Consider the following 20903-nt stretch of genomic DNA (forward strand, 5'->3'; position numbering starts at 1 on the left):
TACTATAAAATATTCAAGAAATTCGCTTATAATTGTTCATTGATAAATACATTTTACATGTTTATATAATTAATCTGTAATGATACAAAACAAAGTTTTACAGTCTAATACTCACTAAGTTTATTAATTTAAAAAATGAAAATAGTTAATCTTCGATACTGAAGTCTGATTGCAGACAATACTCCATAATTGGCATTTTTTGGGAATAGATTTATTTTTATTTTGATACTGTAGGAATTTATCATTTGAAATCATATTCATGTCTTATTCTTGCTGTGTACGTTGATAAATTTTTCAACTGCGATTTTCACTTAAAATTTTAAGAATCAGTATACTATTTAAAATGCATGCACGTGCATATGTGAATATATATTATGTATAATAAAATAAAATGCGTTTCTTATCTCAGATTATGTAATTCTAATTTGACCAATTACCTTATTATATTAAAGTTCGTAATAATTGAATATTCTGGAATTTCTTTTTATGCTAATAAAAGCATTTATTGTATAAAACAGTCTAAAATTATCAACTAAATAAATAACTATAGCTTCTACTGCCTGTATATAATATTATAATCGACTACAAAGGTAGTCGACGATAAACAGTTTTTAAAAAAATCCACAGAAAATGTAATTTTTTCGAATGTTAAATTATGTAAAATGGAAAAAAGTTTCCTTATAGCGTTACAATTTTATGTTACATACATGGGGTTATGATTAGAATTATTGTTATGTTGAGTATTATTCGATAAAGATACTTAAAAGTAAACAGTATTGCTTTCTTTTCTTTCTTGTCTTTTTTTTTTTTTTTTTTTTTTTTTTTTTTTTTTTTTTTTTTTTTTTTTTTTTTTTTTTTTTAAAAAATTTTTTTTTATTTTAATAAAACCGTTTTTTGGTAAATGTTAACTTATACGCACGATGTATGAATTGTTTTAAAATTCGACATGCATAGCGTTCACAAATTTATTGTCAGATATTAATATTAATATATTGGACATTGGTAAGCTTTTTATTTCAAAGCCGATGAAACTTCATGATATTAGCTCTGATAACTAATAGTTTAGAATGTAGCTATTAAAAGATAAGAGAGACTCGGTGTGTAGGATATAGATTTTGGCCCTCGAGTCTTTTATTAAGATGCATAAACTTACTCAGATTTGATGGTTCAGGATAAATAAATTAATGACAGTTTATAATTTTAAATTGTGGACTATCGATGAATAATAAATATGTGTAATTAATATAAAAATTCGCAGCTGCATTTCTCTACACTGAACGAAATTTCTAATAACGAAAATACAATTTTATAATTCTGCATTATGTTATATTCAATTTCAAATATGTAAAACAATAAGACCGTTAAAAGCTGAGAAATCGATAAAATTGGCAACAACGCTGGCAGTATATATTGTACATAACGTTTTCTAAGAGATTAATTCTTTGAAAAATTGAAAAATACTTATAAATTTTGATCAATAAAACGTATGGCAGTGTCACCATGCGGTAAAAGTGATTATTAAAAATTAAATAAGGTAAACTTCCAAAATGCACGTTAAATGTTTGATCGTTATATTTCAAGATGGCCTTGCGTTTACGAAATATTAATCCCATCCCATTGTTATTAAGAAAGCTTCGTTTATGTAAATAAATAAATAAATAATCGTTTGTGGGAAGAAGCCGTAACGAGTGCGTTAAACTTTCTGCTTTTTCAAATGGTATTAACTGCCTGTACATATAAATAATATTCACCGCACTTTGACATGGCGCTAGTGTCGACTTCACTACGATAAAAAGTTTCATCTTAAGATTATCCTTGCGTTTGTGGTTTGCAGCATCGTTTTGTATAGAACTTTAGTTTACCGGACGGCAAACGTTTCCACTAGTCATACACATACATGAACAAGTTTTTTAAAGAACGACAGCCAGGTAAACAAAGAAAAAAGCTGAAACGAGAGAAAGAATGTCGCCGAGGAGAACGAGAAGAGGTAAAATTTTCATTAAGATTTATTGCCTATCCTCAAAGCTTCAAAAAGAACTTGTTAATGTTTGGGCGGGCTGGAATACATTCTTTACATTCAAACATGGCGTATTGTTTGGCGCCTTAAATGAAATTTGAATAACTGTTTTTATTGTCTTAAAAATTTGTGCACAAGGGTATTCGAAATAAAAATCATTCAATGAATGCTAATGACGATTATGATTCTTATGCACTATCTGTTACTAATGCTTTTTCAATTGAATTTATCATAACCATGACTAGTTCAATTGTTTCCAATTTTTGTACTTTCAAAGTTTTTATTCCACTCGTGTACTTGTCTATACGAATGCTCGTTTGCATGGATGGATGAATGTTTAATTATGTAATAAGAAGCATATGCATGGATGCACGCATATGTATATATATATATATATATATATATATGCATATGGAGGATGCATATGTATATATATACAAACACAAACGCATACGCGCGCGCGCATACATGCACAAACACGTTTACCATACCCAACTTGTTGAATCGAACAATTTTATATAATTGTAAAGTGAACATTCCATTTTAGGTACTATAAGAGAAAATATTACTGAGATATGTAATGATAATAGTTTGAAGTCTACTTCTAAAATACTTCGAAGTACTTACAGAACTAACAAAAGTAAGTATCTCTGTATATTATAAATAAAGTATTTATTTAAATTTTACTTCTTTTTATAAGGTCAAACTATTAAAGGTTCGGAAGAAGAAATTGATAATCCTGTAGAAGTTACTAGTTTGTTGGATAATACTGTTAGTTTTGTAAACGATACTTCATTAAATTCGAGAAAACGAAAGAGACAAGCTGATACAGCATCAACGAGTCAAGATGAATTGTTAAATTTGACTACTGAAGAATCAAAGAATAAATCAAAGACTAAAAAAAAACATGTAAAAACTCCACACTCTACAAAGAAAGTTAAAAGTGACAAATCTCAAATAATAGATGTGAATTTACATATTGTTAAAGATGAATCTTCTAATATAAAAACTCAAAAGGAAAAAAGACAAGTATCTTATAGTATTAATAATTTAACTAGTAAATACGAAGAAATTCCAGAGATGGTATCAAGAAAGAAATTGAAATCGGATAAAGATAATTCGTATAGACATAAGAAAGAATATAAGACACCAGAGAAATCTCACAAAGCATTACTTAATAATGTTAAATCAACAGAAAAAGAGGTTACTCCAAAAAGTAGTCCTATCAATGTTTCTCTTACACCGCATCGTTCTACAAAAACTCCTAAAAAATCTCCAATAAATTTGGGATCTCCCAAGACGCATGCACATGATTCTTTTAAGCTATTAAATGTACAAAGAAAGTTATCTATTGTTGATTCGCCGTCTTCTTCAGAAAACTCAAATCATTCATTGAAGCTACTTAATTCTTCTAATTTGGAGAATAGCTCTTTTGAAAATACAAATATAAGTCACAAAAAGACAACGTCATTGTTATTAAAACCATCTTCGAGTAAAAAAAAATCGATTTCACCTGTATTTAAAGTAAGACCAAGATTTTCTAAATCTCCAAAAATTGTTTTAAGAACTCCAAAATCTAAATCAACAAAGTCAATGAAAACATCGACATCCAAAAAAGCTTTGAAAAAATCATCCGTTTCACCATCGAAATCTAAAAAAAAAACCATAATTAATGAATCATTAAATTCCGTAAAAACTCCAGCTGAAAGTGTAAAATTGAAAAAAACACAAAAATTTGATTTAGAAAAAGTATCGAAGTCATTAGTCAAAACTAAAGACTTGTCTGAAACAGAAACATCGCCAAATCCTGAATCACCAATTAAAACTATGAAAACAACCAAATCTAATTCATCGTCGAAATCAAAAGAATCAAACAAATCAATAAAATCAGCGAAAAAAGAATCAAAACTATCACCTCTAAACTCTTCTAATATAATTTTTACAAAGTCTAAGAGGCTATTGAATATTACACCCTTAAGTTCCAAGAAAATGCCTAAAATTATTTTATCAACTAAAAAATCATCCAAATCCAAGGCATCGGCAAAGAAATCAAGAAAATCTTTATCGCCAGCTAAAAAATCAAGCATATCTGTATCATCGACAAGGAAATCGAGAATATCTGTATCACCAACAAAGAAATCAAGAATATCTGTATCACCAACAAAGAAATCAAGAATATCTGTATCACCAGCAAAGAAATCAAAAATATCTGTATCACCAGCAAAAAGATCAAGAAAATCGGTATCACCAGAAAAGAAATCAAGAGGATCAGTATCACCAGCAAAAAGTTCAAGAAGATCTGTATCGCCGGCAAAAAAATCAAGAAGATCGGTATCACCAGCAAAAAGATCAAGAAAATCGGTATCACCGGCAAAAAAATCAAGAAAATCGGTATCACCAGAAAAGAAATCAACAAGATCTGCATCATCAGCAAAGAAATCAAGAAGATCAGTATCACCAGCAAAGAAATCAAAAATATCTGTATCACCAGCAAAAAGATCAAGAAAATCGGTATCACCAGAAAAGAAATCAACAAGATCTGCATCATCAGCAAAGAAATCAAGAAGATCAGTATCACCAGCAAAGAAATCAAGAGGATCGGTATCACCAGCAAAGAAATCAAGAGGATTGGTATCACCAGCAAAGAAATCAAGAATATCTATATCACCAACAAAGAAAACAAGAAGATCCATATCATCAGTAAAGAAATCAAGAAGATCTGTATCACCAGCCAAACAATCAAAATCTATATCACCTGTAAAGAGATCAAGTAGATCTGTGTCGCCGGCAAAGAAATTACTATCTGTGTCACCAGCAAAAAAATCAAGAAAATCTGTATCACCAGCAAATAAAGCATCTAAATCTGTTTCACCATTAAAGAAATTGAATAAATCACCTAAAATTGCTTCTCCGTTAAAAGTGGCTGACATATCAGCAAATCTGTCTATAAAAAAATCTGTTAATGAGTTTATGAATTATTCATTTTTATCATCTATGTGTCCAAAAGTAGTTGTAAATAAACTTTCCTCTCCAGTATTGAGAAATTCAATTTTAACTGCAAGACGAAACCAACCTACTATAAACTTAATACCTGTAGATCATGTTATTAAAAGCTCGTTTAATTTGGATAATCAGAAAGTGCCATTCAGTGATTATAAGAGTTTATCTTCTATAAATGATCGATCTGTCTTAGAAAATTCTAGTTTAAATCAAGATTCATCAATTGAGAGTTTGAAGAAAATAAATTCAAATTCAAAGACTACAAATACTTTAACACCTAAACAAAAGATTAAACGTTTGTTAAGTTTATCATCTGATAAAAAAATATTAAGACAATTAAGTAGTTCCATCGTGTTAAATGGATCTTCAACGCCAAAACCTAAAGCTGTTAAAAGATTAAATAATCAATCAAACATTAAAATACATCAGCCATTAATAGAAGATCAATCAGAACCATCTTCAAATGAAACGTCGCTTATAAATATGAGTGATGTTTTTGATTTGGATGGCTCAGAAAAAGATATTACGTTCGAAATTAATAAAACTAATTTAGACAAAAGAAAATCCTTGCAAGACGTAAATGTGTTTCAAAAGAGTAGTAAGAATAATACATTTGAAATCATTAAAGATACTTCAAGTGAAACTAAAGTAAAATCTATAAAAGATGATACTTATGAGTTGGAAACATCACAAATTGGGTTAGAAATGGAATCAGATAAAAAAATATTGAATGAAATAAATATAAATGAAGAATCCGAGTCTAAGAAAAGTTGTAGAGTACATTTTGCTAATTCTAATTTACAGATTCAAGCAAATGCTATAAATAGAATAGGTACACCTGGCCACGCAATTCAGCAAAATAAAATATCAACATCAATAAGCAAAACTCCTACTCGTAAATCATTTATTAATAAAATAGACCATCGGAAAAGTGTGGGTTCTGCGTCTAAGTTACAGGTCAAAACACCTATGAATACACCTTTAAATAAAAGACTATCTAATTCATTATCAAATACAAAATCTAAAAAAAGTATTCACGAAGCACAAATTGCTTCGGTTAATCGCCTAAGTAGGCCAAAGCCAATCATAAATTCCGAAAAAAAATTAGGTATAATAAATTACATAATCTACATTTTACTATTAAAAATAATACTAAAAGTATAAGTTATTTATTTAGGTACAAAAACACCAGTGACTAGGAAAATTCCTAATTTTGCTGACATTCACCAGAAAAATTTTGAAAAAATGGAATCATTAATAGACTTAAAGAAAAGAATTGAAAAAAGACATTTAACAATAAATACTGCCACATCAAGTGCAAAGAAAAGTAAGATGAATAAATTTTTTATAATAATATATATATATATATATATATATATATATATATATATATATATATATATATATATATATATATAATATATCAATTAATTGATAAAAACGAAAATTATATTTATCAAATCTTATTAGTACTTGCAACAAAGTATCAAAATGGAAGTAATAAACTAGCTCCATTGGATTCAACAAATGGTATCTACAATAAATTTGGATTTAAGCTAAGAAAGAATGATGCTGTTAGCATGATTTCTAGGAAACAGGCGGGTATTGTAGAATCAAGGTAAATATTAATTGAAATATTTAAAATTTTAATTCTCATACTTGTTAATTTATATAATAATATAAAATTATATTTTTTAGAGAACAAAAGCGAGAAGATGCAAGAAATATTCTTAAAGGTGTGCGAATGAATCGACGTTTTGAATTACAAATGAAATCTCGTATAAAAAATTCGTAATAAGATATAATTCTCATTATTATTTTTTAAAGAAATTGTACTTTTCATGTAAATATAAATAACTATTTACAATTCTATATACTTCTACCATTGAAGAGTTATTTAATAATATTTAGTTTGATATTACCAATACACGGTAGTTTTTTCTTATTGAGAACAACAATTAATTGTGCTGATTAATAATTTTAGGAATATAATTTTGGCTTTAAGTTTTAAAATAAGATAAGCTTGTGCGTAATTTAATTTAAAATATCAGAATGATGTGATTTTTCTAACATCAAATATTTCCTTTGACAATGACGTAGCATGTATAAAGGATATTTTGTTTAAAAATTGTAAAAAATGTTACGCACTAGTCCTGTAGTTAAGGATTTAATTAGTTTACATAATATGTATATCAATAGGCTTATTATTAATTATTATTTGTAAAAAAGTACTGAACTTGTCTTAAAAAAAGAAACAAATAAGTACATTTTTTATTGAATTATAGAATACCCGTGTACTAGTATGCATTTTCAATAAATTACTGCAATAAAGATATAGTTATATACAACTATAGTTATCAGAAATCGATTTTTATTTTTATTTCAATTTTAATAATAATGCATTTGTAACTGATTTTACAGATGCATGTATTATATATTAAATTTATTTATTTAAGCAACATTGTATGAGTATAAAAACATTCCTTAACATTAGATACATAATTTTTAAGAAATATATATCATAAAAATGAGTATATAATTTTTTTAATGTTCAAATTAGGAAATAATAGTATATTTTATTAATCTACACATGTAATTAAAAAAAAATAAACAAAAATGTATGTATATTATAATTTTTTGTATTATATTTTACCTCTCTATATGAAATTGTTTAATTTTAAAGCAATGTAATAAAATAATTACTATGAGAAATTTATATAAATGACACTTATAAAATAAAAATATATTTCTTTAATCATTTTTAGATTAACCTCTATCGCAATGTATTTATATTTTATAAGCACAACATGCATGTGCAATTAGCAGAAAAACCATAGAGGAGGAACGAAAAAAATTTATAAAAATAACCACGTTTATTTGTTGATATTGATTATTGTGAAAATATCTGAATGTTTTTCTTTAAGCATGTGTATTGTCATAATTTTATTTTATAAATAAAAGCATAGAGATGTTTTATTTGATTGGATTAGGTTTAGGTGATGCAAAGGATATTACAGTAAAGGGTTTAGAAATTGTTAAAAAATGCGATCGTGTTTATTTAGAAGCGTATACTTCTATTTTAACAATTGGAAAAGAAAATCTTGTAAGTATTTTTAGTTTTCTTATCTTAAACATGAAATTTTGTAAATATCATTTAGCATTCGTTATTTTTTATGAATAAAGTTTTGTTTTATATTATAACCTAAATAAAGTATGATTTTAATAGTTAACTATTAATACTTGTATTTCTTATAATTTTCGTAATTTTATAAGTTTTTCTTCTATGTCAAATCTATAGACATTATAGAATGTTGTAATTACTATTATCTAAAAGTATTAATATTTAAAATTATTTTATGTGGATGTAGGAAGAGTTTTATGGTCGTAAGCTACTTGTGGCAGATAGAGAATTGGTAGAAAATAATGCAGATATAATATTGGAAAATGCCGATAAGGAGGATATTGCGTTTTTAGTTGTTGGTGATCCTTTTGGTGCAACAACTCATACCGATCTTGTATTAAGATTACAACAGCAAAAAATTAAATTTCAAGTCATTCATAATGCTTCCATAATAAATGCTGTTGGCTGTTGTGGTTTACAATTGTATTCTTTTGGAGAAATAGTTTCAATACCTTTGTGGACAGAAACTTGGCAGCCAGATAGTTTTTATGATAAAATTTTGGGAAACTATAAAAGAAACTTACATACCCTTTGTTTGTTAGATATTAAAGTAAAAGAACCGACTTTAGATAGTATCGTTAAAAAAACAAAGTTTTATATGCCACCAAAATTTATGTCCGTGTCAGAAGCAGCAGATCAACTTTTACAAATATTAGAAAAGAAACAAAGCCTCAGTGATCAAGAATTGAGTAAGTTTTACCTTTTAAAATTAAGGACAATTAATTTGTAATTGATTTTTAATTAACGAATTAATATAATGGATTTTGTACAGCTCTCACTCACTCGAGTCTCGTAGTGGGACTTGCAAGAATCGGTGCTAATGATCAGGAAATATGCATTTGTTCGCTTTCTAAAATGAGAAAGATTGATTTAGGTTTACCTTTGCATTGTCTCGTTATACCTGGAAATTCTTTACATCCTCTGGAGTCAGAGTTTTTATTACAATATGCCGTTGATGACAAAGAATTGCAACTGTTGAAACATTAAGAAGAAACGTATATGATAGTGTGTCAATTATAATAAATATTTACATATTATATTATTTGTTTTAAAAGTGTATTTCAACTTTATTTAAAAATCTATACCATTTGTATTTTTTTTAATGTCAATGAAAAAAGACTGTAAAAATTAATAAACATATGTTGGCATTCACGCATCTATCGTGTTAGTCAATAGTGAATAAATTGTTATTATAAAAATTACATTAAATAAGATAGTAAGAATATTTTTCTATTTATATTTATAATTATAAATTATAAAATAGTGTAATTTTATCTCGTTTATTTTAATAACAAAGAATGTAATTATCGAGAGGAGTAAGGATTCAAAGAAATTAAAATATTTCAGAGGTCAATCCAATTGTTTGCCTATAATTAGGTAAAAAAAAAAAGAAAGAAAAAAAAAAGAAATGTTGATAGTTGCTCAGCAAATATTGTCAATTCGAGAAATGTAAGAAATGTAAGAAATGTAACGAAAGCTCTATATTAATAAATAATTATTAATACATAAATTACAATGTTTTATCATTATTCGCAAGTCTATTGTGAATACAACTTTATAATTTATTTTATTATCCGACTGCTTGAAATTTATTATTCACATAAACATTAAAAATATAGATGATTGCTTTGAGACGTTTTCAAGCAGTAATTAATTTAATAATACTTAAAGATATCATCTTGCGCGTTCGAACATTCTTTGCCAGATTTTCATACTCTTGGACGCAATAATAACTATAGCTTAGCGAATTGCAGTCACGCGACCATAGAAACTACCGAATCAATGGAAAAATATCGATCGACCCTTAGCAAAAGGTGACACCGAAAAACATGCTCAGTTGAGTGGAGGACTTTCCACTTGCCACGTTTAGTTGCCGAGCATTTAACTAATATTTCTCTACGATTTAGTCTTTTTGTTTTTTTTTTGTTTTTAATTAATTTTATTCTACTATACTCAACATTATTTAATAATTCATCGAGGGTACGTTCAAAATTTCCTATTTATTTTGTAAGATTTATAAGATACCAATTAATAAGGCATTATGAATTGCGATATTTATCTTTTAAAGCGCCGTTGAATGATCGCTTTCGATGATGAATTATAATTATTTTTTTTACACATAGAAACATCGTGTATAATGAATATATTATGCAATATAATTAATGCAATCAATAAGAGCCTAGATTACTATCTACAATTTTCTTATTTAGTTTTTACTCTGAATGTTGTATCACCTATAATTGTATATTAAATAGATATATCCTTAAATTACGTAATACACTGTTTTTTTTGTTTTTTTTTTTTTTTTTTTTTTTTTTTTTTTTTTTTTTTTTTTTTTTTTATAAAAAGCAAACTGCAATATTCTTTTCGACAACATATTCAATACAGCTTATTATGTTTATTTTTTGTAAGACTCCGTGTTCCTTATAAAGTAACATAAATTACATTTTAAATACGAAATATATTATTGAAAAATATTTATATAATTTAATTTTTATATAACGTTTTACACACGGTACATTTAAATATGTCGATGCGGCTTTCAGATAATTGCAAAATTGAAGTTAAGAAACAATGGCGACAATTCAAGATTCCAAACTTGACCTCTTATTAACTCCAAGAGTACCACAAGGATTAGCAGCAGCCGTTGAAAGTTTAACGAGAGAGGTGATTCGGCATCAACCTGAAAATATTTATGTTTTTGCGGCTAATCATTTTGAGAAACTTTTGCGTCTTCGCGAGCAATATGGCAACGATACCGTAAAGAAAAAGAACATGAAATTTCTACTTGACCTGAATGATACAATAAAGAAACGGCAGGTCAAGTTAGAATCGAAGGAGAGAAATAATTCGGATCGCTGTTATAGATGGTCATTAAATGAAACGGCAAATGTGTTGGAGAAACATCGAAGTATTTTTGGGGAAGAAGGTAAAAAAATCAGCACCACTGAAATTCGAGCATTAGCTAGCGCGTCGATCTCAATGCCATCAAAAATTCAGTATAATACAGTTAAAAAAAAATACGAAACACACCAGACGGAAAAGAAAAATAGTCATGATAAATATGCAACTACCGTATCAAGTAAAAAAAAAAAGTCATTGCATCACCACTCTCCAGATTTGTCAAATACTTCAACAAGTGATTCCCGAAGTGTGCCTAAAATAATTCCGCAAATCCCATTAGTAAAGGATATAAAAACGGAATTAAAAAAAAATCGAATTAGTAGTAGAGAGAGGAAGAGAACAGTCGAGGAGAAAAGGATGCAAGTTTCTTGTGACTATATTAAGGAAACGTTGATTGAAAAGACATTTAGAAAATCCATAGAGAAAACGAAAAAAAATTTTGAAAGCCAAAGTGAACAAAAAAAAAATCTTTACTCAGGAAGCAGTATAAAAAGAAAGCCCGATATAACACATAAAGTAGATTCGCAAAAAATAAAAAAGTCTTCGAGAACACCTAAAATGGACGGTGTTAGGAACTATGTTGTGCAGAATTTAATTGGGATGGCGAGTTTAGATGAGCTACAAACGGCAAGTTACGTTGAAAAAGTTCAAGAAGTAATAGATGAAACATCAATGATTATAAAAGAAAAGGTTGAAGCGCTAAAGACAAGCGTTATAGAGGCTGCAAAAGCGAAACAATTAAACAGTGAAAATCCTTTGAATAACGACGATTATTTTAATATTTTAAGAAAATCTGCAGACAATGATAATAAAAGTAGCGATAAAAATTTATTTGAGAATTCGTCTTATCAGAATACATTTAAAAATAGTAGCTTTACAAATATCATTCAAGATAATTCTGATAATTCAGAATCTATCGATAATGTTTCATTGCCAGCTGTAAGGCCTCCTTCCTCTAAGTCAACTTCACGAAGTTTATCATCGCGCAGTGACTCTGACGATTTAATTTTGCCACCAATTTCACCGGAATCTAACAAATCAACAAAAGTCGTAGAAAAATTGGTTCTTCCAATACTGTCACCCCCGCGCAGTACTTCTATAACTCCCGATTCAATTAATTGTAATGAGAACATTGTGACAAACAAGACGACAAATAACGATGAAGTCTTTCATGATAGTTTAAATGTAACACCAGATTTGATCGATGAAACACAGAAGTCCGACTATCTTGAAACATTGGAATTTGCGGATAAAAATGATAATAGCGAACGTCCGCTTGAAAATCTGAAAAATAAATTGTTAGAAATTGAAAAAGTACAACGACGCATTGAAAATGTACTCGACGATACAGTAAACATATCTGATAAAAATATCGATGAGGTGAAAGAAAGTCATGAAATTAAAGATATATTGAAAATTGAAGATAAACTGTTAGAAATTGAAGAATCTGAAAAGCGAATTGAAAAAATTTTAGATTGTCAAACCGCGTCTGTTAATCAATCGGAAATTATCAATAATACAAACATAAAAAGTAAACTGCAAGAATTGGAAGATACTGAAAGAAGAATTGAAAACATTTTTATCGATAAGAGATCTATAGATGAATTTGAAATGATAGACAATGATAATGAACAAAAAAATATTACCGAATATAGTGAGAAACATGAGATTAGCAATGAAAATAATAATAATACTCCAATCTTAAATATCGACGATAATGATTTGACAAAAAATAATGCAATGCTTTCGGAAGAAAATTGGAACTTGTCACCGAATTCTTTTATACTAAGTGAAGGTTCTCCTTATGAAATTCCAGATTTTGTTACCACTGTGATAATACCAGAGAGAGATCTTAGTCCAGATTCTGATACATTACAAATAGAAGTAGAAAATGGAAAAATTTATTCAACTCTAGTATCATCGAAGGAAAAAAACGATAGCCAAATAGAAAATTGCTCAAACGAATTGCAAGATAAACAAAAAATTAGTATCAATGATGCTTTTGGCGAAGTTGTAAATACCGTTAATACAGATATGTCTATGATCGATGTAAACTTCATTCGCGGCATTAAATACGATATAATAGCACCTCGTCAGAGCTTAGACTTGATACATGAAGAGCGCGATAAAGAAACCGAAGATGCAGATTGCATTAATTCAGAGGATGAGGAAGTATTGAAAGTGGTGACAAGTTCATTGGACGAAATTTTAAAAAAAAATAAAGTTGAATACGTATCGAAAGAAGAAATAGAATTAACTATGTGTAATACTTTAACGGAAGAGGCAAGTGATTTATCGAAAGCAATGCAAGTCAAAGAGTACGAAACTAACGAAACGAGAGAAATTAGTGCAGAAATTAATGATTGCCTAGAGAATACTGAAAGTCTGAAAAATTCATTGGACATTGAAGAATCTAGTAAAATATCGATCGAGTCCTCAAATGAAATAAAAGATACGTCTGTTACCACCGATCGATCTAGTTTGCCTTTTGATCCTGCTAGGCCTCTTGTACCAGAATTAAATTTAGACTCGTTACTTGATTTAACAATTTCGTCGTTCAATTTAACCGACGATGAGCAAAAAGAAGAAAATAAAAATGAAAGCCAAAATTTTAATTCTTTGAAGATACATACGAGCCCTACGGAAGATACGAATAAAAAAGGAAATTTCGGAAATTTTGATAGAGAGGCACTTCAAGAAAAATCGTCGATAGAAGGCAAAATCAAAGACGTAGATAAGATTCAAAATAGTCCTTTGAATATTATTGAAACATTAAAGGAAGATTATTCGCTTAATTCGGAAACGGTGTCGAGCGAATGCATACAAATATTAAACGTTGAAAATTCGGAGCATCTGCAAGATGATCACTATGAGAAATTGCAAGAAAGTCTAAATTACAATGAGTCCGAAGCAATAGAAGATGATCAAATATTTAATGAAACATATGTAATTGAGAATGAGCATACTCTAAATGATTCGAACGATCAAACGGAATTAGATGTTAGCATATCAGCAGACGATTCGATCAATCGTGGTTCTGAAACAGTTAATACTTACGAAATAGAAGAAACTACATTAGGCACAATAGACGATACATGTAGTGAAATTCAACAAAATAAAGAATTAATTGTGTCCACGTGCGAGTGTCGAACAAATGTATTAGACGATCAATTGGACGATGCCGAACGATCACTAACGGAACTGACAACTCATCTTATCGAGCAAGATTGTCAGTGCGAAATCGATAATGATCAGCACAACCAGTTTATTGATTCATCAAACATTTCAAATCAGTCTGTAAACCAGCTGGATTCTGATATCTTAACAATGACAGGCACTAACAATATTCTCAGTCAAGATTTAAATACGTTACAAGAACAAAAAGCTACTACCAATAACGCGCACAATAATGATTTTAAAGTAACCGAAGAAAAGATTGTTATTTCGGAAGAAAGAGTAGAGAATATTCAGGATACGATCGATGATAAAGAACACCGTCAGATTTATGGATCGGAAGTGAGTACAAGCAAGGATGGTTCGTCTGTCGCGTCAAGCACATTACTGTCCGCGGTAACAAAAATTCAAGCCGGTGAGCTAAAAACTTATAAGAAATATTTTGATAAAATGGATAAATGAATGAATTTATTAATTTGTCTTCAGGTATCCGTGGATATTTGACGCGATGTCGTCTTGAGCGTTCTTTAAAACGTTGTAGCTCAACTTTGGATAGTATTCCGTCGATCGAGGATAGTTTTCCGGTAAGTAAAGGAATTCTCCTAAATATGCCAATTCATGTCCGTTATAGACTGTACATAAATTATTATAGCAAATACTGAAAAATCACTTGTTTTAAATATTCACGCTATCTGAGACACAAATTTAAGATGATTCCTCATGCTTAATGCTACTAAATATATTTTTATAGTACTTTTTTGTTTAATTTCTTCAAATCATAAATTTTAATAGATCCATCGATGTAATGTTTTAATTTAAATTTATTTAAAACTATATACAATGAATTTCCATGTAATAAATTGATTTGTCATAAATTAGCACTAAAAATTAACATTATATTGAATATTTAAGCATTTAATTAAAAGAATTAAATTTACTTTACCGAGTGGCAACTGCGCGTGACGTCACATAAGTATATACATATGTGAAACTATTTATACCAGAAGGCCAGGGTAATTTAAAATTGTAGGATTTTCTATTTTCGTACGTTTCTTTATTGTTAATCTATATATTTTAGATCTCATTTACAAGCGATGCATTATTCAACGATGTATAAATTACTTTATTAAGCAAATGGAAAACAGTGTATAGCAAATTAAATATCGATTTATTATTAATTTCATACGTTAATCTTTATTTAAATCTATTAACTAAAACCAATGTTTAAATTTTAAAAATTTATAAATACTGACTTAGATATCATAATATATTTAAATTATATAGATTACCTTTCAATTAAAAAATCAGTATTATAATAATAATATTAAGTATCGAGAAGTCACGCATTGCAAAAATATAAATTTAGATTGAATAAATGGACGTCTGACATGTTTCGATACTTAACTACTGATTTATTACAATTGTCTTGTAATACATTAATGATTGTAATATCCATAAAACAAATTTTAGAGATTTTCATAATTATTGTAATATATGTTTTACATATAATGACAGCATGCAATGAAATAATCTAAAATTAATGATATTTTTGTAGTAATTTATTTATTACTTACAATTTATAAGATTTGTTAAACATTTATTTATCCTGTTTTATAGCCACTTTTATATTTGTTTATTTATATATGCGTTTATTACAAAAAAAAAAAAAAAAGATAAAATTTATTTTAACGTACAGTTATACTCATTTTTTATTCATTGTTCATAATATTTAAATTTTACTTAGATTTTCATCGTAACTTTAGTATAAATTGGTTGAACGTAAATGCATGGTACCGACCGTTGCATCTTAATGATTTGTGGCATGCAATCCTGCGCTCTATTTTTTCAATCGCTAAAATCACATTTAATAAAAATACTGTGTCATACTATATTGCAATATAATATATATATATATATATATATATATATATATATATATATATATGGAATACTTTAGAATTTTAATTGTGACCTACATTTTAAGAATTGGAAAAGTAAAGGTTTTTTTCTCATAATGAATGTTTTAGAATTAAGAAGAACAAATAATAAAATTAAATAATTACAAATAAAATTTTCTTTTCCAGACTATATATTTCCTTTTCCATAACTATATATTCATAACAAATAAATTATTTAATGATTTTGAAACAATGATTTTATATTTTTTATAATGTTTTAATTTTTTATTAATGTTTTTATTAATGTTTATAATTTTTATATATTGTTTATAATATAGGCACATTAACAAAAGTTAAATACATTTATTGAAAATTAAAGTTTTCTATTTATTCGATTAATGGAACAATACTTTGTTACTGTCATACATACATATTGTACATGTATTAATACATTCAAAACTGTAAGAAAGTGCTTTTTTCACTATAAACGATATTTGAAGACTGTGTGCTCTGTAAACAATCTAATAGTTACAATTAAAGTAGAATAATGAGCTATTAAAATTCTTTGTTCTTAAAGAATTAAGGCTTCGATAATCTGTGATTTGAAATTGTGTTAGGCACGATCTTCATGTGAAAACGTAAACAAACAAAATCATTTAATTTTATATTATTTGTCCGTATTAGATAGTAAAAGAAAAAAAAATAACTACAACAACATTTTGTTGATTTAAATACGGGATATTTCAAAGCGATTTATTTAATATGTTAGTTTAATAACAAGAAAAATATTATTGTCAATGCGAGAAAACTGACGCTTCAAAAATACACTCGACGCTTGGAAACTCATATATGTTATATGTCAGTTAGAAAAAGCCTCGAAAGAGATACGTTTCTGATGCTATATATGCTTCGTCAGGCTTATCGTGACCTTGGGATTGACAATGCATTCATTTTCATTAAATGTGCATTTTACACATATTTGGATGATCATGCTAAACGCTAATTCTGATATAACTTTTTTTTTTATACAAATATTTCTTTTCTGATTTCATGATAATTGAAGTAACGAAATTTCGAGTACGTACGTGTTAATTTTTTTCATTGTAAATAAGATGTTATATATAAAATATATTTTTACTTATTAAATGTCAGCATATTTATTTTATCAATTAAAATTTAATTAAAATTTTGATATTTTATATTGAGATTAGTTGAAATGATATTGTAAAACCAATTCATAGGATAATTTATTATTATTTTTGTTAACAAATAAAATTATTTAAGAATAATTTTTAGGTAATTAAATTAATTGTTGATAATGACGTGTTCTTTTTAGAAATTTGATACTTTAATAATTTTTGATATTATTTTAAATCATAACAGTTAAGTGGGAAAATATTTTAATAAATGTTTTATTTATAAATTTATTTAAAATAGAAAAATAATTTCATCCTATTTATATTTAAATATTTAAACAGAAAATTATGTTTTTATCGTAATACCAGGTTATATATTAATTAATATCACTCTAATGTCTATTAGAAAAGATAAAGAAATTTCTGAAATAATAATAAAACAATATAAAATTGTTGAAATTATAAAAATTAGTTATAATTTAATTTAGGATAGACATTATTACGTAGTATATTACGACATAATTATTATTTAAAAATTTCATTACAAAGATGCAATCTCATTTGTCGTGGCGAAATTATAATAAATAATATCTATATGTTGGTAGAATTCTTTCAAATTTTTAACGTCTATTAGATGACTATAAGTATAATGTATATATGCGAAACGCGTGCAAAAAGTTTTTCTAAATAGATTATATGAAAAAAATATTTACTTACACTTTGTCTTATACGACAATTTTAATTGCTTTAAAAATATTGAACTCGTAAGTAAAATACTTAAGCTAAATATATCTTGAACTGAATTTTTTATTTGATATACTTATTCGTTTTAGTTTTCATTTCCTTTCTGCCTGGAACAGTTTTTGACCTAAAAATCATTTCCAGCAACCAAAGCTTAATTATGAATGTAATGTTTTATAGAATTTTCTAGGGTTTTTGAAATTGAAAATTTTCAATCAAATATAGCGATTAGAACCAGTGAAGATTACATTTTTTTGTTCTCGTTTCTGTAATTTTATAGTCTAATAGACTAAATTATTTATTTTGAAAACTATAAAAAAAAAAACAAAAACAAAATAAATATATATAAAGCTAAATATAAAGCTAAATAAAGTAAAGTAACGTAGAAAATTATTTAATGATTATTTAGTACAAAGGTTAACAGTTATTTTCGTCAGAAATTTTTTTTTTTGTATATATATATATATATATATCAGTTCCTTATATTTTCAATTGTGTGTGAAAATAAAAGAATACAAAAACCTTACGGTTGAGTTCATTAGATATCATTTGAAGTTATTGTTATTGAGTTTCAATTTACTATAAGCTCTGTATCATTTTTAGTTTTACATGTAACAAAAATTAATTTATCACTTTGTTTTAACGTTAAAATAATTCCAATAACTATACACACGGCTATACAGTCAAAATTTTATCAAATAGATTTACATTTATTGTTTTGTAATGTTAAAAAAAAAAATTACAAACTAATATGTGAAAAATATATACAGGCGGATACTTCATCTGTATCAAGGAAAAGCATCTCATCTTCGTCACATACAATGCCCATTGTGGATGATGTATCATCAATTTTACAGTCGAAAGAACGGAAAAAACTTCGTCGAGAAACGGCTGTCCAGAAAACGGCGTATTCATTAGAAACTGCTTTTGCCAATAATCAGCTGCAACATACCGGAGAGTTTCATGATTGCTTGCCACTTCCAATTTTCGATACCCGAACTTTCTTCTTCACAACCATTGAAGAGCAGAATTATCAAGAAATAGGTAATACATCCTTGAGTACGGACAAATCCAAAAAGAAAAGTCTCGATTCTATTGTCAATGAATCAAAGGAATGCAATAATAAGGAGAATAAGGAAAGTATAATTTTACATAGAGAAGCTTTAAACAGCACGGATAGTGGAAACGTCGAGCAGGTATTGGGAAAAGTCTTCACAGCTTCAGCAACACATTTATCAGCACAGTCGAATCTCGGACAATTCGGTGACGTTGCACTATTGCCTGCTGACAGCGAAACAATATTACAAAACCGATATTTGAATTTTATAACTAGCGTGGAAGACGTTGTAAGTAATTTATTCAATGATCCGTTAATGATTTCGAATTCGTCACAAAGTGTCATAATCGACGAAATTACAAGATTCGACGAGGCTAAAAGTAAAATTTGCGAATCCGTAGTGGATGAAGCGAAGGATAAGACAACGATAAATGATGCAGCCAAGGAGAAAAAAGCAATCGATGAATATTTTAACGCACAACTTCAATCTCGAAACATCGATGAAAAGTCAAACAAATGTACTTCCAATATTATTGAAATAACTGCCAGTCCAAGTTCTGACGTCGAAACCAAGTCATACGCAGAAAATTCAGGATTTTTTTCAGACGTACCAGCCGACGTTGGAGGTGCGAACGCCAAATCATTTCGAAAGAATGAGCCGATCGGGGAAATATCGGATAAAGTGATAAGTTTTTATGAAACAACAAGAAATGAAGATCTCGAATCAAAGGAAAGATTATCGTTGGAGATAGCTTTGACATCGAGCACCGATGAGCTTATATCGATAAATATCGAGGAAGCTCTGGGTCTGTGCGATAAGAACAATGGCACACGTAAGACGACTGAGCAGAGTAGAAAGTCGTTTACATCGAATTTATCGAGATCTGCTAGTGATTCGCGGGGCAGTAACTTGGAAGGGAACGAGAAGCCATCACCGGCGACGATAATGAAAACGACGGGCGAAAGTGTGGTGGAGAAGAGAGTGGAAAAATCCGAGCTGTCGGACGATGAGAAAAATGAAAGTGTCGTTGGCGATGGAACGAACAAGAAGTCGTCGATAGAAAGAGACTCATCATTGACTGACGGAGAAAATAGCAGTGCACAAGGAATAAAGGGAGAGTCCCAGTAGCAATAGCGTTAACCAATATCCAAGCCTTTTAATTAGTGTTCCTTCTATTATAATTGTAAAAAATTTCTCCATTAAATTAATCGTCAGCTAATAACGCATGCATAACAAAGAGCACTGCAACGAATAAATCCAATTTGCTTATCTAGTCAAATATCAATGTAAAAACATTTATATAAATATATTTTGATATTAATGCGTGTCTTGTAAATTATTTCTTATAATCCCCATCCCTCCGCCAACAATATCGTCGTTTTGCTCGAACGAGCGCAATTTATTTTGCTTTCAGTCACGCGGCATCTCGAGAATGACGCCAGCTACGTTTTCCCGGCTCCTCATTAACGCAGGAAAAACAGCGTCTATAATAAGCCGGTCGAGGTTTTGTGAATGAACTCGTTTGGCGGCCTCTTCATCCGGTTCCCTTCGAGTTAGCATCGAAGTTGGACCACCGCTCGCCTCCGCCTCCGGTGAAGCATATTTTTACCCTCGGCCTGAAGTCGCCGCTGCGTCAATTTATAAATACCGTCGGATTTTCATCGGTGTCCCGCGCTATCGACTGCATGGCTGTGAGCGGGGATCGGGGGCGGGCTACGGCGAATGGCATCCGGTGGCCTCCGGCCATTTGCGTAATCGTTGGAAGTTGCGGTAGGGTCCAGGGTGCTTCCCCAT

At 28.5% G+C, this 20903-nt stretch overlaps 3 protein-coding genes across 3 annotated transcripts; all 3 read left to right on the plus strand.

Moving 5' to 3' along the window:
* Positions 1–1836: 1836 nt before the first annotated feature.
* Positions 1837–7349, plus strand: LOC105367650 (serine/arginine repetitive matrix protein 2-like). Its single transcript, XM_011506418.1, has 6 exons — positions 1837–1987; positions 2565–2657; positions 2718–6125; positions 6195–6344; positions 6488–6635; positions 6716–7349. Exons 1-6 carry the CDS (start codon positions 1963–1965, stop codon positions 6810–6812), a joined length of 3921 nt encoding a protein of 1306 aa, XP_011504720.1. The 5' UTR covers positions 1837–1962; the 3' UTR covers positions 6813–7349.
* A 569-nt stretch (positions 7350–7918) lies between these two features.
* Dph5 (diphthine methyl ester synthase) lies at positions 7919–9216 on the plus strand. The gene is made up of 3 exons (XM_011506055.1): positions 7919–8120; positions 8386–8887; positions 8971–9216. The coding sequence occupies exons 1-3, from the start codon at positions 7986–7988 to the stop codon at positions 9183–9185; spliced, it is 852 nt and encodes a 283-aa protein (XP_011504357.1). The 5' UTR covers positions 7919–7985; the 3' UTR covers positions 9186–9216.
* A 1523-nt stretch (positions 9217–10739) lies between these two features.
* LOC105367651 (uncharacterized) lies at positions 10740–20237 on the plus strand. The gene is made up of 3 exons (XM_011506419.1): positions 10740–14691; positions 14763–14886; positions 18845–20237. Exons 1-3 carry the CDS (start codon positions 10773–10775, stop codon positions 20235–20237), a joined length of 5436 nt encoding a protein of 1811 aa, XP_011504721.1. The 5' UTR covers positions 10740–10772.
* Positions 20238–20903: the final 666 nt, after the last annotated feature.

This window comes from Ceratosolen solmsi, unplaced genomic scaffold, assembly GCF_000503995.2.
Source record: "Ceratosolen solmsi marchali unplaced genomic scaffold, CerSol_1.0 scaffold7, whole genome shotgun sequence".
Lineage (NCBI taxonomy): Eukaryota > Metazoa > Arthropoda > Insecta > Hymenoptera > Agaonidae > Ceratosolen > Ceratosolen solmsi.

What these genes read in the sequence shown, in the direction of transcription:
- LOC105367650 (XM_011506418.1), top strand. Translation starts at nt 1,963, where the DNA reads ATGTCGCCGAGGAGAACGAGAAGAG. An exon ending in AAATTCCGAAAAAAAATTAG is followed by an intron (nt 6,126 to 6,194) that starts GTATAATAAATT and finishes TTATTTATTTAG; the next exon opens with GTACAAAAACACCAGTGACT. An exon ending in CACATCAAGTGCAAAGAAAA is followed by an intron (nt 6,345 to 6,487) that starts GTAAGATGAATA and finishes AAATCTTATTAG; the next exon opens with TACTTGCAACAAAGTATCAA.
- Dph5 (XM_011506055.1), top strand. Translation starts at nt 7,986, where the DNA reads ATGTTTTATTTGATTGGATTAGGTTTAGGTGATGCAAAGGATATTACA. An exon ending in CAATTGGAAAAGAAAATCTT is followed by an intron (nt 8,121 to 8,385) that starts GTAAGTATTTTT and finishes ATGTGGATGTAG; the next exon opens with GAAGAGTTTTATGGTCGTAA. An exon ending in CCTCAGTGATCAAGAATTGA is followed by an intron (nt 8,888 to 8,970) that starts GTAAGTTTTACC and finishes GATTTTGTACAG; the next exon opens with CTCTCACTCACTCGAGTCTC.
- LOC105367651 (XM_011506419.1), top strand. Translation starts at nt 10,773, where the DNA reads ATGGCGACAATTCAAGATTCCAAACTTGACCTCTTATTAACTCCAAGA. An exon ending in GGTAACAAAAATTCAAGCCG is followed by an intron (nt 14,692 to 14,762) that starts GTGAGCTAAAAA and finishes ATTTGTCTTCAG; the next exon opens with GTATCCGTGGATATTTGACG. An exon ending in AAAGGAATTCTCCTAAATAT is followed by an intron (nt 14,887 to 18,844) that starts GCCAATTCATGT and finishes ATCTGTATCAAG; the next exon opens with GAAAAGCATCTCATCTTCGT.